We start from the raw sequence: 27,600 nt of genomic DNA, 5'->3' as shown, positions 1-27,600 counted from the left end.
TGTGATAAATGTGCAGTTTATTGTTGCAAGATTTAATTCCCCAATGAGGTACTATCCTATCACCACTAGAGGGCAACATGTATTCTAAAACTCTGCACCGTCAAATCACTGTTACAAAGGGAGAATCTAAATTGGAATTCTGTCCTCTCCTCGCCTCCGCTTGAAAAAGGTCAAAGGTAATCAGATGTGCAGAGAAAACGTGGATACTAATGTGCTTGTATGAAATGAAACTCTCCTTCATCTCTCCTGAGGGCTCCTGAGTGGCGCAGTGGTCTAAGGCACTGCATCTCAGTGCTAGAGGCATCACTACAGACCCTGGTTCAATTCCAGGCTGTATCACAACCAGCTGTGATTGTGCACAATTGGCCCAGCATAGTCTGGGTTTCGCCAGGGTAGGCTGTCATTGTAAATAAGAATTAATAATAAGACAAAAAATAATAATACAAAAAATCTCTAGTGTATTGTCAGGAAAATTCAATCACAGAGGGGGAAACCCAAAATACATGTGTAAAAAGAAATGTAGATAGTTGTGCTATACATTTTATAGATAAAAGCATAAGTAGCGTATTGTTTTTAAATGTGTGCATTCTTTTCTCATCTGAGAAAAACAACAGCTGTTTCAAAGTGTGTGTGGTGGATTTCAAAACTCCACCGCAGTAGGATACACGAATTGACACTCTCCTACATATGGCGACAGCGTAACAGTTTTTCCGGGTCCTGGAGGAGAGAAGGACGGAAGCCTGGAGGAGAGGACAAAATATCAGTTATTCATAGGCCAAACCATTTAAATTCTATGAAAATGGAACGGTAAATCACAACAGAACAGAAAGACCGGACTAGCCTACCGACAATGTTGTTTAATTTGTTTAGAATGTATTATGTTGTTGACACAACATACATCTAAAAAGAAACATCCCCTTTTCAGGACCCTGTCTTTCAAAGATAATTCGTAAAAATCCAAATAACTTCACAGATCTTCATTATAAAGGGTTTAAACACTGTTTCCCATGCTTAAACAGTTAATGAACATGCACCTGTGGAACGGTCGTTAAGACAGTAACAGACATGACCCTCTAGCATGACGGTAGGCAATTAAGGTCACAGTTATGAAAACTTTGAACACTAAATAGGCCTTTCTACTGACTGAAAAACACAGAAAGAAAGATGCCCAGGGTCCCTGCTCATCTGTGTGAATGTGCCTTAGGCATGCTGCAAGGAGGCATGAGGACTGCAGATGTGGCCAGGGCAATAAATTGCAATGTCCGTACTGTGAGACGTCTAAGACAGCGCTACAGGGAGACAGGACGGACAGCTGATCGTTCTCGCCGTGGCAGACCACGGGTAACAACACCTGCACAGGATCGGAACATCCGAACATCACACCTGCGGGGCAGGTACAGGATGGCAACAACAACTGCCCGAGTTACACCAGGAATGCACAATCCCTCCATCAGTGCTCAGACTGTCCCCAATAAGCTGAGAGAGGCTGGACGGAGGGCTTGTAGGCAGGTCCTCACCAGACATCACCGGCAACAACGTCGCCTATGGGCACAAACCCAATGTCGCTGGACCAGACAGGACTGTCGTGGTTTTGTCGCGGTTTTGTCTGACCAGGGGTGATGGTCGGATTCGTGTTTATAGTCGAAGGAATGAGCGTTACACCGAGGCCTTTACTCTGGAACGGGATCGATTTGGAGGTGGAGGGTGCGTCATGGTCTGGGGCAGTGTGTCACAGCATCATCGGACTGAGCTTGTTGTCATTGCAGGCAATCTCAATGCTGTGCGTTACAGGGAAGACATCCTCTTCCCTCATGTGGTACCCTTCCTGCAGGCTCATCCAGACATGACCCTCTAGCATGACAATGCCACCAGCCATACTGCTCTTTCTGTGCGTGATTTCCTGCAAGACAAGAATGTCAGTGTTCTGCCGTGGCCAGCAAAGAGCCCAGATCTCAATCCCATTGAGCACGTCTAGCGCCTGTTGGATCGGAGGGTGAGGGCTAGGGCCATTCCCCCCAGAAATGTCAGGGAACTTGCAGGTGCCTTGGTGGAAGAGTGGGGTAACATCTCACAGCAAGAACTGGCAAATCTGGTGCAATCCATGAGGAGGAGATGCACTGCAGTACTTAATGCAGCTGGTGGCCACACCAGATACTGACTGTTACTTTTGATTTTGACCCCCCCTTTGTTCAGGGACATTATTCCATTTCTGTTAGTCACATGCATGTGGAACTTGTTCAGTTTATGTCTCAGTTGTTGAATCTTGTTATGTTCATTCAAATATTTACACATGTTAAGTTTGCTGAAAATGAACGCAGTTGACAGTGAGAGGACGTTTCTTTTTTTGCTGAGTTTATAATGAACGCTGACTTTAACACAAACAAAGTCAACTCATAGCATTGCAACTATAAGGTCCTATGCAAAGGGAAAAACAAAATCTTGACGTCTTTAAACTGTCAATTACAATTAAAGTGTTTCAAATGCAGTGAACATGCTTTTCTTACATGCCTCTGAATTACATCAGAAACAATTATATCAATTAGTGTCGTAGGGTTCACAATGTCTCATGTTTTCTCTATTGAAGAAACACACTTACCAAACACTTCACAAGGGCCCTTCAACTCCAGCCCTGTCACACTGTTGCATTACGGCGTCACAATTAGCAAATCAAATTACTGGGATAGCCCATTAATGCACTATGGGTAACCTATGTGCTTCATCAATAGAAATCACCAGCATTACTGGAGCTGATGGGGGGGAGTCTGTCTGTTTTCCAATATGTATTTGATAGAGCAATTATGCATGCACAATCTAACTTGTGAGGATTAGATCATCTTTTTTGAATCCATTATTTTCAAACATTAGCAAATGTGTCCCAAAATTCATCCTTTGTTCAAAACAAAAGTATTGGTTGAATACATTTTTTTTTTTTTTTTATCTCCAATGCATGGGGACATTTATTTTTTAATAAGACACACTTATATTTCCTGTAGTAGTCGTTAACCAGTGTTACTGAATGGAGACCCCCGTGTCGTTCTTCCTTAAAAATGTGACATTGTTCTGGGCTGCAGATGGCCTATTGTTCTCACCCAGTATGGTCAGGAAAAATATGGACTCTGACAAGTTTCCCCTCAAAACCAACAGTTTGATAAAACAATAACAATAGATTTCAATTCTGTTTAAGTTAGTTAAACTTACAAATACTGTATGTGAACAACCATGAATACATAATACAATCTCTATGTATGTTGTGAAGTGTTGCTAAATAAGATGTTTGAGACAATTGCTTCAGTGGTGGTCAACACCCACCCCCCACACATCCCTCCCCTGAGTCTCCACGGCGGTTAGGCTGTATCCCTATTGACGTGGGTGGTATTGATCTTCAGTGTGATTCCATTCCAAAACCACATAGCTGTGAGGCACTGAATCTTAAAAGAGAATATCTCAAACAAAGACTTCACATTCCAGAAAATAGGATTATATTCACTAGTAAACACAGAAAAACAAATAATAATACCATCACCTCCTATTCATTGGACTAAACTGTTTTTGATTAATTAAAGTGCCATACTGCCTGGCCCTCAGGGCAGACTCAGATGTACTGTAAGCAACGCTGTGTGAAAGGGGGAGGGGAGGAGACATACCTAGTCTGCTGCCTCTGTGACTGGCTATGGATGGGGCTTTACCAGGGGAATAGATTTCAGATTTAGGGATTATGTTGCTCAATCAGACTCTAAGAGATTATGTTATTTAGACAGACTAGGATATTAAAACTATTTAAATGTTTTTGTATTGTGTGATAACAATTCATACTGTGAGTTTTTCACTAATCTCAGATCCATTCAATTTTGAAATGTGTACAATTTAATTGGCCCTATTTTGCCCTATTTGCCTCAATTTCAATAATCAACAAAAATATGATGAACTGAAATTCACAAGAGTGGTAACAGTGAAGCCTGCCTGGATACAAATTGTTATGTTCACAGGAACAGAATGTTACACATTTGGAAAGGAGTAAATTATAGATCAAATAGTAATCTGAATCAACGAATGCATTCATCATACATTTGCACAAAAATAAGTGTCATCATCTGAAAGTTGCAGTTTCACAGATTCATATTTTGATTATGCTGTTAACATCAGTTGGTTGTTATGAAGAAAAAAAAAACATTTAATTGGGGTCCCTCTGGTGCCCAAAACCTCTTCATGACGGTCAACCATAACCTGCACGCTAGACTGAACAAGCACTTGCGGTGGCGGTTTACACTAGTTACCACAGCCACCAAGTCAAAATTGGCTCAATATGGTAAAAATTCATGAAATCAAAAACTAGCTTTTTAGGGTTAAGGTTTAAAATCACATTTTAAGAAGATAAATTGTAGAAATAGGCGGGGTTTATGACTTTGTGTTTGTGGTAACTAGTAACGACCCTTCATAGCAGTGCGTGTCAGTGTTGCGCGTGCGCAGGCAGATAGACCTCTGGTTGCAAGCCAGCTAGCTGGTTACAATGTAACGTAAAGAAAATAATAATAATTGTTCGATAATCGTGGCTGGAGAGAGTTGACACGTCTACTATTCAAATAACTAGCTCAATGACAATTTAAAGTAAAGAAGATAGAAACAAGTAGAAAATCATACGTGCTCCTGATGAGAGCTAGTTTCCCAGTTGTGTCCAAGTTGCTATAGCAACACCATAATCTGGAGTGGCAAAGACAAACTAGCAAATCAGCTAGCTAGCTAGCAAGTGATTTTGAAACACAAAATCTGTCTGACATTCACGGTCATGAACCTCGCTATTAAACAAAAAAAGATGCGTATGAATGAGGACGAAGAGGAGCTATTTTCTAAAGAAATAGAGGAAATTCGCAAGTAAGTAGCTAGCTAATTCGCTAACGTTAGCCAAACAAGCTAGCTAGCTACAACTTTTTTCTGCCACATGTGCACATTCTAACGGTACCCAGCTATCTCTTGACTCTCAATATTGGTAACGTTAGCTATCTTGGTTATCTTATTGGGCAAGCACCTGTAAAAAAAAAATAGATATTTTTTAGAATGATTGACATTGTTTTCTCTACCTGTGTGTTTTGTTGTCTGTCTAATTTACCTGTTTGTCTGCTGCGGCGCCTAATGTGGAGGTTTTCACTGGGGAATCAATTGAGGGTGGGATTCTTTGGTACAGATGCTTCTGTCCAAACCGATGTCTCAGAATTACCCACTGTCAAGTTACTATCTGACCACACTGCTGAACTTATAAAGGTAGTTTACTTTAGTTTGTACATTGCTTGCTTATATAATAACTTTGTTTCTCCATACAATAAATGCACATGTTTATTACAAAATAAAGATGCAATTTATACAATCGAAAAGTTTATATTTTCAAACAACTCCAATTATTAGTATTATCCTTTTTGATTTGGCTATGTGCAAAAAACACTGCAATCAGAAGAGCAACATAGAAAGTGAAATGCCTGGGTGACAGTGACTTGTGCATTCCTCTAGATTTGCTCAGTGTTTCAATTCACTCTGCATCCCCTTTCATCTCAAAATTCCTATAACTTTAGGCCTAAATGCATGGCTCTTATATCTCCCCAGTCCCCTGCTGAGAGGGCATATGGAGGCTTTGTTCTGGGGAAAAAATGTTAGCAAGGGCGCAGCAATGGCTGCCCTTGCCTGCAGAGTTAAACAAATTGATTGGCAGGCTAGTAGATTTGTGGGGTATTCATCCTCCAAAGATTGAAAGTGATACCAATTCAACAAAGAAGGAACCGAAACAGAGTACAGTAGCTACTTCCTACTGATTCAAGCTGATTATTCTAGCTGCTGAGTTATACTTATGTCCCTTGTGCTTTAAAAGAGCACAGTCTTGATGTAGACTAAACAACATCTAGCTTACAGTATAAGAAGAAGATGCATTTCAGTTGATGAATTGTGCTGGAATGTGCTTTGGCTCAACATGCCTACGTAAAAAATGTTGACTAATCTCCCCTTTTGTTTGTTAGAATATGGATACCCTGAAAAAAGAGATTTTTTTGAAAATAAAGTTCGTACAGGCACACTATGAGTCCAAACTTCAGCAAGAGGCAGAGTCCTTGTATACCAGCATGAATGACAAAGTGAAGAGTTTGGAGAATCACCATAAGGAGGTGACAGATATTTAATTTGTACAAATTATTTTGTTATATAAATAATTACCATGTTCTCAGTCAAATTGCATTATGCTTATAAACTAAACTAAACATATTGTTTCATACAGAAAGTAAAAGTTATTCGGAAAAGTTATCAACAACAATTCAATGATGCAATCCATGTGATCAGAGGCAGCTACAAGGTATGGACACATTAGGCCTAGTTGGTGTGTTACAACACGAACATGTTTCACCGTGTATTGTCATAACTCTTATTGTATACCAAATACTAAAGAGCATTGCATGTGTGCATGTCTCTATCACCAAGTTTTTATAATGCTTTCAAAATATATTGACTGTGTATTTCAAGCATTTCGCTACACCCACAATAACACCTGCTAAACGTGTATGCGAACAATAACATTTGATTTGACTGTGTTGTTTTATTTCAGAATTACTACCTTAAAAAAGGAGAAAATGTAGCTGCTGTTGCTAGTGACACAGGGAGACTGAAAGATCTGATGAATGAGATCCAAGAGAAGAACTTGAACATCAAGTGTATGAGTGAACAGCTGAGGGAATATGAGGAGAGAGTCTTCACAAAGGTAGGCCAGGATCAGTGTGTTCTTCACTTTGCCCACTTACTCTAGTGATGTGAGTCACATATTGTATTTTGTCTTCTAATATAGCCTAATTATATTCCAAATTAAGAAGTTAAAGAATTAAGAATATTCAAAGGTTCTGCTAGAGCTGCCAGTGGTGAACAATACGATTGTAGTTAATCATGGTTAGATTAAAATGCATTCAAGAGAGGGGTGGTGATATACACACCTTTTGTTTGACCAAAAGGTATTCATTTCTCATCAGTCTCTCATCACTCATACCTTTTATGTGGTGAGTGACACCCCCCCAGAAATCAACATTAATTAGATATTTAGTGTTACAAGGTGAGGTGTATTCCTCTAATTGCCTTGTTTTAATGAGCCTGGGCAGCCCCTCACTCTATCTCTTGAGTCCTCTCTCGCCCCTCAGTATTTTAGTTTTGTCCAACACAAGTGGGACTCTACTGTAGGCAGATGGCAGGGAGAGCAGTCACACAAAACCAGCCTCTCAAAGTGAAACAGATGACTGCAGCTCTGGAGAATCGCTCCTTTGTTCTTTGTGCTAATGAGAGTGGTCATGGCCATGGGAAAACCGCATGGCTAATCACTCGTAGTTACCACTCTACGGCAGATGGTGGAGCCAGAGGTAAAGGAAGTAGCGTTTCTTCTTCAATCGCAGTGGAAACAGTCACAGTCAGCCATGCAGTGTTTTGGGTTTTAGATACAGCTGTGTAGAGAGAAACAGAGACAGAGGGAACCCCCGTAAAACAAGAAAAACTTGTGTTTATTGCTGTCACTCATAGTTAGGTAACTTTATCTTGGATGGGGGAGAGAGACGAGGGGATGGATGGTGTTTGGTGGTGCGTGAAGAGGTGATCATTTGTTGATGCCGGTCGGGTCGGGGCTGGGCCAAGGTAGATGGAACGCTGCCCAGGCTGATTACAGAGAGGACCAACTGGGTAATCCTCTGGCATGACATGTAGCTTAGCCTAACGCGGCGTCAAAACTGAAGTGTCACACGCAACGCAAGAACTCCTAACCTTATAATCCCTCTAAATAGTTTTTTCATTATTTGATTAACGCTGATACAGCATAATAGGTTAGTCCATAAAGTGCATGCAGTTCCTAATAATGTCAAGCTTATGAAGCATGGCTTTAACTATGTGTGTTTCCTTTTTAATTTAAATGTGTCTTTTGGCAAACCTGATTGTATTGGGTGGCTCTCTGTTACAAAAATCTATTGAATTCGCACAGTTTTGGCCTCATTCCAGCTGAAACAAAAAGGCATTCATATTATTTTAAAAAGTTAGATTTCTTTACTCAAATATGACCCCTGCTCACAAAAGTACTGTCTTCTTTCATTCTAAAACAAGAGGAGGAAACAAAACAAGGGAAAAGCAGGGTGGGGGGGACCTTGAAGCTTTGAAAGCCTTTGAACGCCTGCACACTGCACAGTCCTAAGTGTGACAGGCATGCAAAAGCCCTGTTAATGTCCAGGGCATGAATGGTGGCTGCAGCACAAAGTGGAGAGGGCCAACTGCGTGGATATCACAGGAACCTGATGGGCTCCATGCGGCTCCCAGTCTGCAAACTTCACTGCTCTGACATGTGATGTGATCCTGGTGACACTGGCAGCGCTGCCACTGAGGGAAGACACAAAGGCAACAAGCCCCCCCCCCTGGAAGCTGTGCACTTTTCAAACCCCCTGGTGTTGCCCAACCATACTCCCCCAGTCTCCCCCCTTAGCCCTGCCTAGTTACAGGCAGCGGTTGTTAGACACCAGGGCCCAGACCGTGGGTGGAAAGGCCCAGCTGCCGCTTTGGACTTCCAGAATAAATTGACCTGAATGACAGGGGCACGCAAACAGTATGATATGTATTATCCCTGTCAATAAAAATGTCCCCATGAATTATGGTCTTTGTATATAATGTACTGCCTTCTTTCTTCCGGGCAAAGAGGGGTGAAAAAAACTCATGGCCGGAGTTCTTTTTTTGTGTGCCTCGGCTTTTTATTATTCAGGGGGAAATCGTAGGAGGCAGAAAGTTGTACGATTGCTTTGTTTCTGAAAAGGACTCATACTTGCCACGCAGCTTGAGCTGTGTGCCTTTTGTTTTACGGATTAAAGAAAAAAGGTTAAAAAGGAGTTGTCATTTTTTTTCTTCAGATTAGCTGTGAGGCTGTGGATGACCCGGATAAAGAATGGCTGAGACAAGAGAATCAAAAGCTACAAGACAACATTGACTCCATGCACATTGTCATGGACCAGGTCCGCAATTCCTTGGAGGCTAAAGAGCAGCAGTTGGAAGATCTTGGTATTGTGGGGATTTTTTTCTTTTTTGTAACAAATCCTATTCCCTGCAGTTTTTTAAGATGTGCTTATTGAAATGTTATAGGATTTAAGATGTTAAGTCATAGAATCTGGACCATAAAATCCATGTTGATGTAATTCTGTGACTCAATAACTATGTTGAACTGTTTAGTGTAATTGATAAATCTTTACTTTTTAACCATATATGCAAACTTCCTACATCAATTGCCGTTTCAACTAGGCTAATCATGTGCCCCCTGCAGCAGATATTGTCTGGAAACATGAGCTAATAACTCACAGTTTGGCAGCCATTGGTCAGATTGTAATGTTTGGCCATCCAGTCCACAGTGTGGGAGTCCTTCAAGAGAAAGTAAACAGTGCACAGGTGTATTTTCAAGGATCAGCGTTTTATCTCTCTAAATGTTTGATGTTCATTAATTGCTTATGTAACTTAGGTAACCATCTGAATATGTTCCCCCGGATGTATAGATACAAACGGAGCACAAACATATCTCACCTGATAAAATGTGATAGCGCCAAGGCCTCCGTTGACTGCTACATGTTACAATTCATATCGGATGGGGTTTTGAAGAGGGCATATCTCATTAATATGACCTTAACCATATTCTTAAAATGTGGTGTGTGGTGTCTCTGCCCAAAGAGCATCTCCTCTTTTATATGTCGTTCATTCAAATCAAGTAAGTGTTTTGTATGTGCTGTGACTAACTATAAGAGCTTTATCTGAAGAAGTTGGGTGCAAAGTTTGCAAACCCACACTTGGTTCTTGAACTTAGTGTTTTTAGGTCACCAGAGGAACAGTTGGTGGCAGGCCAAGCTCATCAAGGGTGGAATGCCAGGTCAGAACCCTGTCAGGACCTAGGCCACACTGGATTCAAGTGGACTTTCTCAGGCCACCGCCGTAACTCAATGGGACGTGGATGGACGTCATGTCACACTACTCTCTCAAACTCCAACAACCCTGTCTCTTAGGCCTACTCTCCCCTTCCACCCTATTCCTCTGATAGCCTAAAACCAAATGAAATTGGAAGTGTTTCCTGTCTCTTGCTATCCATCTCAGCTAACCAAAGTGCTCTTTTGACTTTTTTTCAGCACATAATCTAAACGATGTGAAAGCAAAGTTAGAGGACGAGAAAAAAGCCCTGCAAAAGGTACATGCAACAATGGTTATTTTGCAACTATGCATAAAGCAAAACATTTATGTACATGTAAAGCAAAAAGGATCACCATGCATTGTTTTGTATAAAGTGGAGCGAATTAGGAGAAGTGGTTATGGTAACCCCCCCTCCCCCCCATTTTAATTCTAGATGACCAGTGACTATGATCATCTGAAAGTACAACTCAGCATTGAGAAGGACTCCGCCAGAAAGAAGGTAAGCATCCTTTTCCTTGTCACCAGTCTTTACGACCTCCAAGTGAGTCAATGTTGAATTTGGCTGGTGAGAAAACTATGTTTACAAAACATGTCTCAAAGTTCTCCACCCTCAACCCTGCCCATGCTGAACTGCTGTTCTATCCACATTACAAGGCCTGAGAGGCAATCTTCCTGGCAGTGTTTGCAGTCCACTCGTATAGAGTGGGAAAAAACCCTTGCTAGCATATGCCAGGTAAGACAAGAGCCCTGATAGATTTCAGTGCAGGTGAATGTTCTGTTAGTTTTGTCATCAAAATGAAGGATGCCGACACATTGCTGCGTCTCTCTTACTGTAAAGCAACTGGTAAGTGGAGGAAGACAATCTAAATGGTTTTATGAGGTATTATCAACCTTTCACTGAGAAAAAAAAGGTTAATATTTGACAGTAGTCTGGTTTCATTGGTGCAACATTTGGCGAATGGGCCTTGAAGGCCATGCTTTAATGTGTTAGGTTAGGATTATTTATCATTCTTTATTGATACTGTAAATGTAGATGATCTGTTTAATAGTCATATGTGGTGTGAAAAATGGAATTCTGCCATATAATTTTACTGAATTGTGCTTGAAATGATAGAAATTGTACAAGTTCTACTATTCATGCCTGTCAACTCTTTTGAACAGCTCTACCCTACAGTATATATTTCTTGGTTATTTAAAGGGACTACCAGCTGTCGTATTGATTTGGTCAATGTAGAAAAATACATTCTTACAAAACAACTACACCCTTGGCTTTTTCATTTACAAAAGGTAGCAATCATTACCCACAGAAATGGGTGAGGTGGATTGTTGATAAAGCAAATATACCAGTCATAATTGTTTTTCTCAGCCACCTTCTCTTTTCACTTTAAAGATACTAATCAGTAGTGGTAGAATCTAAAAGCTAACACTTCCTGTGCTACTCTAGCACTCAATTTGGCCACTTCTAACACACTTTATTGAATGCCTTGCCCTGACCCCATAGGGTTGCTAGGATACATAATTTGTATCTAATAAAAGTAAGTCTCACCTCATTGATTATTGTAATTAACTGCGTACCGATAAAAATAAAATATTCAATACATAAATTACATTGTATAAGGCATAAGTTATTTGTTAATTTGTCACAGAATACTTGAGATTTACTACAGGCCTTCTCCCTCTAATCATAGTTTTCTTTGGACATACAAAACAATTGTCCACCTGAAGGATGCATTATTAGTATCCAATAATAACCTAGGTCATTTTGGGACCTGTAGGTGCAATGGTTAAAATAAAAGTGAACATCAGAGAAAGCACTCAGTAAAAGGAATCTGAACATAGATACTGGGCTTCATCATAATCAAAACAACAGTAATTGGCGATCTTGGTCAGAGGATGATCACCATTAGAAATACAGAAACAAAAAAAGATTGGTTAGAGATCAAAAGTGTGGCTCATTGATAGACCCCGTTCTTTTCACTTCAATAAACACCAAACAGCCAGGGATGAGTAGAGGTTAATGGTGTGTGGGGCAGATGGTGTGTATCCAAACTCCTTCTAAGGAGCAGCTTTAGTTAAAGACTTCTAATAAAGATGTCCTTAATGTAATTTCAATCATCAGTCAAAAGGATTATACATATTTAATGTAACAATTCAAATCCCCCTCTTTTCAAATGTCTTTGTTACCGGACCTTTTGTACCCTTCCTGTGACTGACAAACTCAATGTTAAGTGCTACTATAGTGTTTATGCATAAAAATGTAAAATGGGAAAAAAAAAGAGGACGTTTTTCACATTATTTTGCTGACTTTGATCAATGAAGCAGAACATTTGCTTCTTCCATAGCTGTAGGGCCCCAAGGGAGAGACTTCCAATGGGAGGCCAAAGCCTAGCCGCTGAAAGCCCAGCTGGGTGTAAGCTTCAGCTACCCATCTCAAGACTCACTCCCTCATCCCTGAATGTCACAATCACATAGAACACTAACAGTACATTGGCTTGCATCAAGGATGAATTATACACAACATCTATACTTGTAAGAACACCATTTTATTTGAACAGAAATATATATGGAGCTATAAGGTGACATTTTCAGCACGCAAAAGAATACAGATCTGTGCAAAAGCTACCGTAAAACTCATAATCTGCAGCACAATTACCTTTTAAGTGTGTGATAAGGAGAGGATTATTTAAGTTTAGTCAACTTAAGTTTAAACTGTGGGAGTCCATGGGATGCAACTGAAGCAATCAAGAGTTAGTGTTTGGAACTCGCATGTAATAATATGTCATCCTGACCCGTGTATTGCTCAAGCAAAAATGTTGCACACAGTATATGTAAGGGCACCATGGGTGTCACGCCCTGACAGCAGCCTTTTCCCACTGGGGTTTTGTGGGATCTTGTTTTTTTGGTTAATTGCCTGCGAGCACGCCATCTACTTCACGTTTCGTTTGTGTTTTGTTGTTTTGACGGTGTTCATTTTTAATAAAGGAAAAATGTTCGCCTACCACGCTGCACCTTGGTCTCCTTCTTACGACGTACTTGACAGAAGATCCCACCTAAAACGGACCAAGCAGCGTGGCCAGGAGGAGTGGACATGGGAGGAGATCCTGGACGGCAAAGGGCCCTGGACGCAAATTGGGGAGTATCGCCGTCCAAGGGAGGAATTAGAGGCAGCAAGAGAGGAACGGCGACAATACGAGGAATTAGTACGACAACGACGGAAGCCCGAGAGGCAGCTTAAAAAAAAAATGGGGGGGGGGACACACGGGGAGATTGGCGGAGTCAGGGTTTAGACCTGAGCCAATTCCCCGTGCTTACTGTGGGGAGCGTGTGACCAGTCAGGCACCGTGTTATGCGGTGATGCGCACCGTATCTCCAGTGCGCATTCACAGCCCGGTGTGCTCGTTACCGGCTCCCCGCATTCGACGGGCTAAAGTGAGCATTCAGCCAGGACGGGTTGTGCCGGCTCAGCGCTCCTGCTCTCCAGTACGCCTCCTCGGTCCAGGATATCCTGCGCCAGCGCTACGCACTGTGTCGCCAGTGCGCCTTCACAGCCCAGTGCGTCCTGTGCCAGCGCCCCGCACTTGCCGGGCTAAAGTGAGCATCCAGCCAGGACGGGTTGTGCCAGGCCTACGCTCCAGACCTCCAGTGCGCCTCCACGGCCCAGTATATCCTGTGCCAGCTCCGTGCACCCGGTCTCCAGTGCGTCTCTCCAGCCTGGTACGTCCTGTGCCTGCTTCACGCACCCGGCCTCTAGTGTGTCTCCCCAGTCTCGTCAGACCGGTTAAGGCTCCACGTACGAAGCCTCCAGTGATGGTCCGAAGCCTCCAGTGATGATCCATGGCATGAAGGCTCCAGTGATGATCCATGGCCCGGAGCCTGTAGTGATGATCCATGGCACGAAGCCTCCAGTGATAATCCATGGCCCGGAGCCTCAAGTGATAATCCATGGCCCGGAGCCTCCAGTGATAATCCATGGCACGAAGCCTCCAGTGATGATCCATGGTCCGAAGCCTCCAGTGATGATCCATGGCACGAAGGCTCCAGTGATGATCCATGGCCCGGAGCCTGTAGTGATGATCCATGGTACGAAGCCTCCAGTGATAATCCATGGCCCGGAGCCTCCAGTGATAATCCATGGCACGATGCCTCCAGTGATGATCCATGGCGCGGAGCCTGTAGCGATGATCCATGGCACGGAGCCTCCAGCGACAGTTTGCAGTCCAGAGCCTCCAGCGACGGTCTGCAGTCCGGAGTCTCCGTCGGCGGTCCGGAGCCTCTGGCGACGGTCGGCGGTCCGGAGCCTCCGGCGGCAGTCGGCGGTTCGGAGAGCCTCCGGCGGCGGTCGGCGGTTCGGAGACCCTCCGGCGGCGGTCGGCGGTTCGGAGCCTCCGGCGATGGTCGGCGGTCCGGATCCTCAGGCGATGGTCGGCGGTCCGGAGCTTCCGGCGACGATCGGCGGTCCGGAGCTTTCAGCGACGAACCCCGGAAGTAGAGTCACCACCGAGGATGGCAGATCCGCGAACAGAGCGAGGTCTACGTCCCGCACCGGAGCCGCCATCGAGGCTAGATGCCCACCCGGACCCTCCCCTATTGAGTCAGGTTTTGCGGCTGGAATCCGCACCTTTGGGGGGGGGGGTACTGTCACGCCCTGACCGTAGAGAGCCTTTTTATTTCTCTATTTGGTTAGGTCGGGGGGTGATTTGGGTGGGCATTCTAGATTATGTATATCTATGTTTTTGTATTCCTATGTTGGCCTGATATGGTTCCCAATCAGAGGCAGTTGTCATTCGTTATCTCTGATTGGGGATCATATTTAGGCAGCCTTTTCCCACTGGGGTTTTGTGGGATCTTGTTTTTTTGGTTAGTTGCCTGCAAGCACGCCATCTACTTCATGTTTCGTTTGTGCTTTATTGTTTTGTTGTTTTGACGGTGTTCATTTTTAATAAAGGAAAAATGTTCGCCTACCACGCTGCACCTTGGTCTCCTTCTTACGACGGACGTGACAATGGGAGGAAGTCTTGTCCATGTCCCATAACCTTTTCACTGTGGGATACTGTGGGACCCTGTACCAATTCTAGGCCGGGTGGAATGCGGACAGTCATGAAAGCAGGGTAGCGATAGGTCAATCATACAGGCAGGTACAGTCTGGCATCTAGCTTACCCTGTCAGGGCTCTACAGTGCAACCATTTTGGCGTGTATGCTACAGTATTAGCTTGCTAACTAAGAACAGAGCCTGGTAACCACAGATGAAAGTTATCATAATCTTTGTGGGAACTTTACCAGTAAACATTTGGTGGCACAGAAAGAAAGGAAATGGAAGAGCTTCTTCAGGGGATGTAGCTAAGATTCATGATATAGGCCTTATATAGACTATATCTCAATCTTAAAGATCTATTCTTCTGCTCCTAAACCCAGTGCTTTGTCATTGCTGGAAATTCTTATCATTAATACCCCAAGTATGTTTTGATTGTGCTCTTATATTTATTTGTGTGCTCCTAAGATCTTTTACTTAAGAGCAACTGTGCTCCTTGTAAAAAATGTCAGCGTAGAACCCTGCCTGTGGATCCTGTCTTGCTCTACCCACATTATTGTTGTGCTGAATGATCTTTGTGTCCACCCACAGTGTCTTTAGAGGGCTCTTCATTCAATGCAACTGAAGAAACTTATATCCTGGGTGTTGATTTTACACAATAGCATTTAACAAACACCTATCAAGGAATCAAAGCCTTCAGTGTCCTTTTTAACTAAATTGAATCATTTTCATTGGCTTCTTTTTTTTTTTACTTTAAGTGCTTTATCGCTAAAATCATTATCTGCAAAAGTACTTAATGAACAAACCACAGTGTCATCATTATACTCTCGTAATCTCTTCAGATGATAATCATGTGTTGCTAATGAATGATATTCAATGAATTTCTCAAGACTAGATCGATAAACCATTTGGTACTGTTTTATCATTCAGAAAATGTATTTTAAGGAAAATAGGATTGTCTTCTCTGTAACAACCTTGTTTATTAATTTCACAGATGAAGTCGCTAAAACAAGAGCTGGAAAAAGAAACACAACTCATTGAAGACTTCCGGAAGAGTGAGGTAAGTAACTGACATGACCTGGCTGCACACGTTTCGCGAGTCGTGGAAGCCACCATTACATTTCCAAATTCCCTACAGGTAAAAACGTGCCACGGTCAAGTGCTGCTATCAGTGTCAGGATGTTTAAAAGTCTGGGTCTCTCCAGTGAAGGACAGTTAGTCCATCAGTGCAGACATTAGGCTCATAAAGCAAAGAGAGGGGATAATGTGCGCACGTGTTGTCTCTGTCCTATTGATTTTAGCCATGGGAGTTGGGTTAAAATACAACCTGTTCCACATAAGTCAACAGCGAAGTGAAATCATCAACGAAGTGTCTGTCGTGGCACTATTTTGAGACGACACAAGGAATGTCTAGGCAATGCCTTTTATTTCGGTTTCAGAAACGTAAAACAAAAAGTGCTGAATGTTGCAACTTTAAAGCCCTGCAGCCTCATTATAGCATAACACCATATTGCTTCTACACTCACACTACCACAGCTGGATTTATTGAAAGCACAAAATCTATACTTTGTTATAATTGTTCTAAATAATTTTAACACCAAGCCTTGATACCCCCCTCCCCACACACACACACCTACCTACCTCACCACCGCTACTATATTGACTATAGAGTTTACTCAACAATAAAGCTGAAGCACTTCAGCTATATATCACTCCCACTTTTGCTTATTCATCCCTTGGTCTGGGGGGGAGGATGGGTATGATTCTGTCAACACACTGACCACATAGAGCCGGAGTGTGTGTGTGTGTGTGTGTGTGTGTGTGTGTGTGTGTGTGTGTGTGTGTGTGTGTGTGTGTGTGTGTGTGTGTGTGTGTGTGTGTGTGTGTGTGTGTGTGTGTGTGTGTGTGTGTGTGTGTGTGTGTGTGTGTGTGTGTGAGAGAGAGAGAGAGAGAAAGGGAGAGAGAGAGATGCATGCAGCTGACACAACACGCTGATGGCTGGAGTGGATTGGCTAGCCCGATTTAATGGACAGCCACAATGAGTGGTTGAAAGTCCACTTCATAAACAATGACTTAACAATACAGGGACCATAGTGCCTGACCATTATGGATCTGTCAAGTTTTTTATGGAAAATATGTACTGTCTCATCCTACTCAGGGCCATCGTCTACCAGTTGACAAGTTTGCTCTGGGTCCTGCTATTTAATATGGATTCAGTGCAATGAGCTGAGTTGTCTGTTAGGCACCAAAAGTCATACAAGACGATTTTGCTGGGAGTTTTTCTCAGTACCTAAATGGTTATAAAAGAAAGAAAAATCAATGATGATCAAACTGGAAAATGTTATGGATTTACAGTTGAAGTCGGAAGTTTACATACACTTAGGTTGGAGTCATTAAAACTTGTTTTTCAACCACTCCACAAATTTCTTGTAAACAAACTATAGCTTTGGCAAGTCGGTTAGGACATCTACTTTGTGCATGACACAAATCATTTTTCCAACAATTGTTTACAGACAGATTATTTCACTTATAATTCACTGTGTCACAATTCCAGTGGGTCAGAAGTTTACATACACTAAGTTGACTGTGCCTTTAAACAGCTTGGAAAATTCCAGAAAATAATGTCATGGCTTTAGAAGCTTCTGATAGGCTAATGGACATCATTTGAGTCAATTGGAGGTGTACTTGTGGATGTATTTCAAGGCCTACCTTCAAACTCACTGCCTCTTTGCTTGACATCATGGGAAAATCAAATGAAATCAGCCAAGACCTCAGACAAAAAATTGTAGACCTCCACAAGTCTGGTTCATCCTTGGGAGCGATTTCCAAACGCCTGAAGGTACCACGTTCATTTGTACAAACAATAGTACGCAAGTATAAACACCATGGGACCACGTAGCCGTCATACCATTCAGGAAGGAGACGCGTTATGTCTCCTAGAGATGAACGTACTTTGGTGTGAAAAGTGCAAATCAATCCCAGAACAACAGCAAAGGACCTTGTGAAGATGCTGGAGGAAACCGGTACAAAAGTACCTATATCCACAGTAAAACGAGTCCTATATCGACATAACCTGAAAGACCGCTCAGCATGGAAGAGGCCACTGCTCCAAAACCGCCATAAAAAATCCAGACTACGGTTTGCTACTGCACATGGGGACAAAGATCATACTTTTTGGAGAAATGTCCTCTGGTCTGATGAAACAAAAATAGAACTGTTTGGCCATTATAACCATCGTTATGTTGGAGGGAAAAGGGGATGCTTGCAAGCCCAAGAACACCATCCCAACCGTGATGCACGGGGGTGGCAGCATCATGTTGTGGGGGTGCTTTGCTGCAGGAGGGACTAGTACACTTCACAAAATAGATGGCATCATAAGGATGGAAAATTATGTGGATATATTGGAGCAACATCTCAAGATATCAGTCAGGAAGTTAAAGCTTGGTCGCAAATGGGTCTTCCAAATGGACAATGACCCCAAGCATAAATGCAAAATGGCTTAAGGACAACAAAGTCAAGGTGTTGGAGTGGCCATCACAAAGCCCTGACTTCAATCCTATAGAAAATTTGTGGGGAGAACTGAAAAAGAGTGTGCGAACAAGGAGGCCTACAAACCTGACTCAGTTACACCAGCTCTGTCAGGAGGAATGGGCCAAAATTCACCCAACCTATTGTGGGAAGCTTGTGGAAAGCTACCCGAACCGTTTGACCCAAGTTAAACAATTTAAAGGCAATGCTACCAAATAGTAATTGAGTGTATGCAAACTTCTGACCCACTGGGAATGTGATGAAAGAAATAAAAGCTGAAATAAATCATTCTCTCTACTATTATTCTGACATTTCACATTCTTAAAATAAAGTGGTGATCCTAACTAACCTAAAACAGGGAATGTTTACTAGGATTAAATGTCAGGAATTGTGAAAAACTGAGTTTAAATGTATTTGACTAAGGTGTATGTAAACTTCCGACTTCAACTGTATATGGTAAGGTATTCTTGTTATGGCCTGGTGCTTTATCCAAGCTGCTGAGGCTGGCTGTAGGCTACATCCTGTTGTTACGGATTAACACCTACGACTTTTCTCCCTTTCTAAAGACAATGAGTTTCTGAAAGGTGACAAGAAGGCCTTCCTTTCTTTTTCTCTCAAACTAAGAAGAATGGAAACCCCATCCTGACATCCTTGTCTTAACTAGACTAACAACACAGCTATAATACACCCACCACTCAATATGGCAAATCTTAGTCTTTCCCTATTCATTCATTTCCACATAGGAACCAACTGACTCTCTGTCTCAAGCCTTTATAATGAGACCTGAGTTAGTCCTTCAGATTATGGGAGCATACTCTTAAAGACACAATATGTAACATTTTCTGCTGTTCAATGAGCATTTAAAGGAATAATTATTGAGGAATATAACTTAACGCTTTTATGAGCATACATATCCCCAGCCCCACCCCTCTGCTTACAGAACAAAGTGGCAGGGTTAGGCTATTGATATTACAGATGCCTTTTTGATACAAAAGACAACCAGATATGTCTTGAGAGTCACAATTTGGTCTTTGAGGACTCTCAATTTCTTAAGAAAAGCCGATGTCCAGCAGTGACCTGACTTGACCTGACCTTCACACGCCCCAGACCATGTGCACTAAATCAGCTAACATGGCCATTCACAATGCTGCCTTAGGTTCTGATTATAACGGCCACTAGTTTGTTTAAAGCAACCATTGTTAGACCTGAGTTAGTGGGATGACTCAAAACATAGGGCCCCCCAGAGCCATATATATATATATATATATAGAGAGAGAGAGAGTTCGGCAAGGTTTTAGGATGGCTGTCATGTTAGCTCCTGTATTCTCGGAATGTTGGTGATATAACAACACGAGCGCCACAGACAATTCCCTATAAAATGAACCTCTGTAAACAAGCAAAACTGAGCAGCGATTTTAAGACATTTTTATTGATTCATGATCATGTGTATCCAAGTTTGTTCTGTGTTGTGGTGTCAACAAATTGCATGTCTACTTTCACTGGATATCTTCATAGGTGTTCTAAAAACTATCAGAAATAAAAAGCACAATGCGTTTATAGCAACAGCTATAGAGGAGAAAGTGGCGTTCTCGGAACGTTCAGACAGAAACCTCATTAGCCCAACTCTCTCTCTCACTCTCTCGCTCGCTCTCTCTGTATATATATATATATAGGATAATGTGTATACACTACTGTTCAAAAGTTTGGGTTCACTTAGAATTGTCCTTGTTTTTGAAAGAAAAACAGCTTTTTTGTCCATTTAAAATAACATCAAATTGATCAGAAATACAGTGTAGACATTGTTAATGTTGTAAATGACTTTTGTAGCTGGAAATGGCTGATTTTTTATGGAATATCTACATAGGTGTACAGAGGCCCATTATCAGCAACCATCACTCCTGTGTTCCAATAGCACGTTGTGTTAGCTAATCCAAGTTTATAATTTTAAAATGCTAGTCGATCATTAGAAAACCCTTTTGCAATTATGTTAGCACAGCTGAAAACTGTTGTTCTGATTAAAGAAGCAATAAAACTGGCCTTCTTTAGACTAGTTGAGTATCTGGAGCATCAGCATTTGTGGGTTTGATTGCAGGCTCAAAATGGCCAGAAACTAAGAACTTTCTTCTGATACTCATCAGTGTATACTTGTTCTGAGAAATGAAGGCTATTCCATGCGAGAAATTGCCAAGAAACTGAAGATCTCGTACAATGCTGTGTACTACTCCCTTCACAGAACAGCGCAAACTGGCTCCTACCAGAATAGAAAGATGAGTGGGAGGCCCTGGTGCACAAGGAAAAGTACATTAGAGTGTCTAGTTTGAGAAACAGATGCCTCACAAGTCCTCAACTGGCAGCTTCATTAAACAGTACCCACAAAACACCAGTCTCAACATCAACAGTGAAGAGGCAACTTCGGGATGCTGGCATTCTAGGCAGAGTTGCAAAGAAAAAGCCATATCTCAGACTGGCCAATAAAAAGAAAGATTAAGATGGGCAAAAGAACACAGACACTGGACTGTTTCTCAAACTAGACACTCTAATGTACTTGTCCTCTTGCTCAGTTGTGCACCGGGGCCTCCCACTCCTCTTTCTATTCTAGTTAGAGCCAGTTTGTGCTGGCTCTAAACCTATCAATGTTACATTGAGCTGGGTGAGTGGAATATGAATTCCAGTCATACAATATGCTGTAATAGAAATAAGGCCATGCTCATGAAAAAATAATTGTCCTCCCTCGTCTTAAACGGCAACGACCGCACAGTACTGTGTGACTCTGGGGCCCCCCATTTTTAAATTGAGTTTGAAAATGGATAAAACACACAAGGGCCTCTAGAATCCTATTGTTCCTTTTTTCGCAACTGATGGTCAAGGGATAACAATGTGAGTTACCAAAACTGAATAGCCATGTTTTTATTTCAGAAACATGCTGTGGAAAAGGAAGTTAATGAGAAATTGAGTGCAGAGAAGGAGAAACAAAAAAGAGAAATGCTTGCTCAGGAAGTCATCTTAAAAGCTCAAGCAGCAGAAAAACAGCCTGTGGTAAGATTTGCTCTCCTCAGTATCCATACATGACATGATTTATACTAAGCAGGAGAAGAAAACCGCTGAACACATGATTGGAATCTTCACTAGTTTATTTCTATAGTTTCAGGTTGCTGAAGGGGGGGAGGAGTTGATCGAACAACTTAATGAGCTGAAAAAGATGGAGACCTTACAGAAACAAGATATAGAGAAGTATGTATCTACTTTATCTAATCTCATTTTGGGTTGGAAAGAAGGGACATGAATAGGTTAGACAATTACATGTTATTACTGCATTATCTACTAGTATTACAGTGTTGATGATTGCAGTGTTAAAGATCAGCCTTGATATAACATTTATAGTAGGATCACCTACCACGCTAATCTCAGTGCATGTCAGACTCTGTGCATCTGGCTCAACATGGGATTTAATTCGCTCACACTGTATTTTACTTTGTTGTTTACCAAAGACTCCAAAAGCAGTTGTTTCGCTGTAACGGAATATGGGAAAAGAAATTTGAGATTCTGAAGGCGAGGTATGTATGAATGTGTTTTAACTTTGATTTAGCGCATAGCAAATTGATCATAGAATGTCAATTGCATCTTTTATTCAATAAAAAAATATTGAGCCAGTTGACATTTTGTTTAATTATATTGAAATCTTGTTTTTGAGCAAATGTTTCTCTCAAACATCCATTGTAAGTTTCCATGCCATCAAAGATGAGATGTTCTTGCGACAGACGTTACAGCGGCAGGCAGCTTCACTGCAACATGCCTCAGTCAACTACATGGTGAGGAACAAAGCATTCATAATGAGATTTTAGGATGGGTTTTTGGGAAAGTGCATGTAAAGATTTATATTAATACATTTGGATAAAGGTAAGGGCAGTACAGTGATCTGAAAAGAGAATGTAGTAGGGATACAGTACATTTCACTGAGTATAAAATTCTAACCATTACATGGGCTTTGGCATGATTTTTGTCAGCCAATTCCATGGCTCAATCACCAGAGGAAACCAAAACCTGTGTAATACACACACCACACACACACACACACACACACACACACACACACACACACACACACACACACACACACACACACTCACTCACTCACTTATTCACTCACACATGCACACACACCCAGTCTTGTTTTTCACATGGGTACATCAGAGCACACAGATCAGAGTTTAAAAGGTGCAGCCCCATGTAGCCCCTCATTTAGTTCTCAATTGGATGTTGCTTAAGAATATTTATAGGTTTGGGTCCGGCTTTTTTGATTGTTTCCCCCTCTTTTCCACACATGGCTGTTCACCATGAGCAGTCAATCATTAGAAAGACAGTTAAGATGAAAGCTAAAGATGTTTCTCTAAAAGCTCACTGGTGTTAAGATTCTAATGCTATGGATGTGAGCTGCACAGTGCTATACACTGATCGCACTGCAAACCTATCACTCTAAGCATCAATGCAACCAATTGCATACAGTAGCCTGCTCCAATTATAAAGATATCTTGTGTTATGAATGTCTATTTTATTTCCTGTAGATAGACAGTGCTGGTTCTTACCAAAGTCCTGTGTACAATGGATTCAAAATGCCGAGCAGCTATGCCACAGGGATACCTCTGGTTTGTATCAAAAGAAAAAGGCAGAAATGTATTCTAACTTCTTGTGTGTTGGATTCTTCAGCTAAACGTGTTTTCCATGTCAGCCCAACATAGGTACTGGAGGTTTTCAGAAGATGGACAGGACCGGTGAGATCATGGACATCGGTGTGTTGAGTGGCAGAAGAACAGATTGTTCAGGTAACTCATTTAACCAACCACTAGGACCAAATCCTAACCTGAGACATGCATTCATAACTCGAACTTTGAAGCTTAAGTTCCATTGTCATTGATGCAAGGATGTGCTTCTAATGTTTGGATTCAGCCCCAACATGTCAAATAAGAAATGACCTAAATACCTTTAGAAAAGACATTCAGGAATGGATTATTTCAGTATCCCTGAAGGTGTATTGTTTTCAATAAAGCGACATGGTTACTACCTATATGCAAAGACCTATATTTACTGTCCCAACACACAGTGTAACTTGCCTGATGAAAAATTACTTTGAGTTCATATAGATACATGTCCATTTGCCTTTGGAAATGGATTACAGATGTATAGGATTGGGATCCCTTGTTAATGTGGTATCAGGAGTGACAGAAACAGGAATTAACCTGGCTAAGCTCCCTTTAATCTTCCTGTTTGTGCACTATTGACTTTCTGATAATTGGGATCCCCACTAATGAGCTTAGCAGACATGACTAGGCTAGATAAGTAGGAGGCTTAATTCCTTCTGTCAATATGAAAGCTCTCTCTCAGACAGAACTATCTGACGCACAGAAGCGAACAAATTAATCTGATAGATTACTCTGTCGTCCTGCTGAAATATGTAGCCTAAACAATCCAATAACCTAAGAAAATATGTCTGTGTCATTAGGACTAGCTACTTCCTCCTTTCCCTTGAACACTTTTTAATGTCACAGATATGATATTATTCAAATGACTTAGACACTGTGTAACTTTTGGTTAAATGTATCCATTCAAATTCGATAGCAAACATGGATATACATTTTATAATTAATAGTTTATTATGATTAGCTGTATCACTGTTAGTTGTAGTTGTGTTAATTCATGTTTTTAGTGATTTTATATCAGGTAATTTATTTGTATATTGGTAAGTTTATTTGTATGTTCTGTGAGGTTTTATGACTTGGTCTAGCCCTGTCCAAGTGTCCATTGATACAGACCTAGCTTTGTGTGAGAGGTCCAAAGGGCCCGCTGATGCAATAGCGTAGAGTCAACATGGCTGACAAACAGCATGGTGGAGGGTGACAAAGTTGAAAAGCCACTGGTCTTCAGACCGATTGGTCTGTGGGCAATGACCTCTACATCATGCATCCAGCCCCTGACTAAACCATGGGAATTTAGCCCATAGATCACCATTGACACTCCATAATTGAAACATTGGAGATAAGGCACCAGCCAGCATACAGGTCTTGACACTTAGTAAGAGTTGGCAAACACTGTTGTCACACATCAGATTATGTTTATTCTGTGGGTCAGTAATCTAAGATGGTCTGAATGATTTTGGCCCTATATTGCACGCTCGTGCTCTGTGTCGTGCTCTTTGATTGCTGACCAGTTGAGTGGAAAGGGTTCACATACTGAGTAAGTGGTGGGCTTCCAATAAACAAGGAACTTATATTAAATTGCTCATAAAACAGGCTAAGCTTTAGGCAGTGATTTGAAATGTTTGTATAATTGTTGATCATGTCTGTCACTTATACATTTTAAATAGGCCTAACTGTAGTTGTTCTTATTAATATAAATTCATATTATATTTATGCATATTGCTTTAAACATACTTTTGTCTTTATTAGCAATAAGGACCCAGTGTTTGCTTGTAATCTGTATAACATTCCAAGAACATTTTAATCTAAACACATACAAGTTAATGGTATCTAAAACAAAATGTTAAAAGGGTACACATTTTATATTTTTATGGCAAGCAGTTTTAAAATGCTAAGTGAATTTACCCCAAAAAATATCTTCAAAAAAGGGTTGTTAGAAGAACATACAAGGCTAATACATTTTGTCCGTCTTTGTCAGTGAATACGTCTGGCCCCCATATGCTTCAGTACAAAGCTATGTGAATAAGGCATTTACAAACCCAGGCCTACCGCATTAAACTCTATTACAATCTTTGTTCATGGTAAGTTATCAGTCTCAATTAATCAACTTCAACAATGGGAATTGTGATGTGTTCAAGCACCCTGAAACCTCTAGGTCAGTAGAAGGGCACATCAGAGCCCCGTTCTCAATTCAGCATCCTTTTCATTTTATTGCCTTTTCCAAGTCTTAAAACATTGTTTACCTATATACAATTTTCATATTTGAATAACTACTACAAATAGAAGCAAGCAAATAAACCAAAAAAGATTAGAGAAAGAGCCTAAATGTTCTTTATTCAAGGGCCTCATTGGCTTTCTAGTTAATAAAAAGTATCCTAGTCACTCCCTAAGGACCATGTCCTCTGTGCTGCAATGTGAATGGTATTGTTATGGCCATTCCTCTGCTGTTGAAAGGGGGTAACCACTGGTTTGATTCAGTTACACGGTTTAGTAAAGTTCCCCCTCCCACTGCCTTGGGGTCTATGGAGCGTCCATGACCTGTTTAGAATTGGCCAGGGAGATGTCATGTCGCCCCTCCCATGGGCAGTACCCAAATTCATGTTATTGGTAAAAAAAATTACTTGGGATGGTGAAACCACTGCTTTTGAATCAGAATTTGTTGAACCGGACAAGAAAAATACACATTGTAAAGGTGGGAATCAATCCACAAGGATGGATCAATAGTCCAGACTAAAAGTGTCAATGATCTTTGAAATAAGAAATAATACCCCAAAAAATGTAAACATTTGTGAAATGCTTTACTGCACACATTGACTTTCGTTGCAAGATTATACATCCTTCTCACGTCATCCTGTAGGTTTAGAACAATGATAATATCAGAATCATAATGACAGTTGTTTTAACGGTTTAACTTACAGTCCATGATGCCAATAAAGTAATGCCACATTATTTTATTGTAGAATCCCAGATGGAATCAGGAGATGAAGAGGAGCTGTGTGGAATTCTTCCTCTTCCTGGCCCTCTGTCCCATACCAGGCAAACAGCATCCCTCACATCTGCAATCTGCACCCCTTCAAAATGACAAACCTATACCAACATTTATGCTTTACAGACAATTAAACAAATTAGAAAGTTACATACATATCTGATGCATTTCAGTAGCCTAAGGCTGCATTTACATAGGCAGCCCAGTTCTGATCTTTTTCCCACTAATTGGTCTTTTGACCAATCACATTAGATCTTTTCACATCAGATATTTTTCAGAGCTGATCTATTGGTCAAAAGACCAATTAGTGAAAAAAGATCAGAATTAGTCTGCCTAATTTTTCTCTCTGCCCCATGTAATATGTGTACGGTTGCAGTAAATCAGCTTTAAAACAGCAAGATTTTCTTTCATCCTCATTGGCAAAATGTGTAGATTTGTAGGAAGTTAACAGTTTTTTTTGTGGGGCTTGCTCAGACCTTGCTTGGGGGGCCCGCGAAACTGTGGTACACCACTAATCCAGCCAGCCACATCTCACTTTCCCAGGCTGCATTCAGAAAAAAAGCCAAACCCCCACAGTCCGCTGCTGCAGGCCCCTTTCATGCCAAACCTCATGACATTAAACGACAGGCTTATAATCAATTAGCAATTTCTCCTTCAATTGGATGTCATTTATTACTGATGATGGTTAGAATATGACTCTCTTTCACTGTCCCACAGTCCTCTTTATAAACATTATGTGATTATACATTAACTCCTTGTTATTTTCAACAGTCCATCATTTGGTGACTTTAATAAGACACTTTTACATTCTAGCCGGTCATTCAGTAAAACACTATGGGCTGTAGGGTAACCATGTTGTCATAGAAACTGCTGGCATATATATTATGTCCCTTAAAAGTCTCAGGAGGGTTTCTTACTCGGGACGTTTGCCTCTTTCAGAGCTTCTGCTTTGGTTGTAAGACAACAAAGTGGGGAATTTTTGTTGGACTTAAAGTAATTGCTTTCATTAAATGCTGGATAAATAGAAATTGCTGGTATGGTGGAGTCCAGCAGAGTTTCAGCATACAGGGTTAATCAGAGTAAGTGCTGGCTGGAAACCTTCCCAAAACCATGGCTCTCAGCCATCTAAACAAGTCCCCAAGTTTATGGTCACTTAGTACAGAACTACTCAGTTCAAGCTTTACCATTTTATTCAACTCTTTGGAATAGAATGTGAAAACTGATTGTTTATAGCACAAGTTGAATAGACCCACTGTCTGCAAGTTATACAATCCCTTCAAATTATAATAATATATGTATTTGTCATTATTGATTTACACCTTGCACCATCTTTTACTCAACCTGTATAGTCTACTTTACTGAATATCTTTGAAGTATATATGGTAACTTTTTGTAAATATATACCAGTTCTTCCATTAAAATATTATCAGAATGTAAA

General features: G+C 41.2%; 1 protein-coding gene and 1 long non-coding RNA gene across 4 annotated transcripts; one reads left to right on the top strand and one right to left on the bottom strand.

The window, feature by feature from the left end:
- LOC123726677 (uncharacterized) lies at window positions 1-26,244 on the bottom strand. Of its 2 annotated transcripts, none has more exons than XR_006758775.1 (2): window positions 26,093-26,244; window positions 1-740 (listed from the first exon to the last, which is right to left on the bottom strand). It is a non-coding gene; the product is annotated as an uncharacterized lncRNA (long non-coding RNA). The 2 variants fall into 2 exon arrangements; XR_006758774.1 differs by lacking the exon at window positions 1-740 and adding an exon at window positions 22,092-22,287 and having other exon boundaries at window positions 26,093-26,217.
- On the top strand, window positions 4,387-27,600 carry cssa14h10orf67 (chromosome ssa14 C10orf67 homolog). Of its 2 annotated transcripts, XM_014140411.2 has the most exons (16): window positions 4,387-4,869; window positions 5,136-5,256; window positions 6,000-6,143; window positions 6,254-6,328; window positions 6,578-6,730; window positions 8,892-9,039; window positions 10,146-10,204; window positions 10,361-10,426; window positions 15,952-16,017; window positions 21,402-21,521; window positions 21,628-21,716; window positions 21,974-22,039; window positions 22,207-22,294; window positions 23,048-23,128; window positions 23,212-23,305; window positions 26,137-27,600. In XM_014140411.2, exons 1-16 carry the CDS (start codon window positions 4,784-4,786, stop codon window positions 26,256-26,258), a joined length of 1,578 nt encoding a protein of 525 aa, XP_013995886.1. In that variant the 5' UTR covers window positions 4,387-4,783; the 3' UTR covers window positions 26,259-27,600. The 2 variants fall into 2 exon arrangements, with proteins under 2 accessions (XP_013995886.1, XP_013995887.1); XM_014140412.2 differs by lacking the exon at window positions 5,136-5,256 and having other exon boundaries at window positions 4,389-4,869.

This window comes from Salmo salar, chromosome ssa14 (assembly GCF_905237065.1).
Source record: "Salmo salar chromosome ssa14, Ssal_v3.1, whole genome shotgun sequence".
NCBI classification, from domain to species: Eukaryota; Metazoa; Chordata; class Actinopteri; order Salmoniformes; family Salmonidae; genus Salmo; species Salmo salar.
Note: the sequence above shows the minus strand (reverse complement) of the source record. Positions and strands in the feature narration are given on the sequence as shown.

Coding starts and splice junctions, on each gene's coding strand:
- cssa14h10orf67 (XM_014140411.2), top strand. CDS start 4,784: ATGAACCTCGCTATTAAACAAAAAAAGATGCGTATGAATGAGGACGAA. Junction 4,870..5,135: donor GAAATAGAGGAAATTCGCAA/GTAAGTAGCTAG, acceptor CCTAATGTGGAG/GTTTTCACTGGGGAATCAAT. Junction 21,522..21,627: donor CAGCAGAAAAACAGCCTGTG/GTAAGATTTGCT, acceptor TTATTTCTATAG/TTTCAGGTTGCTGAAGGGGG.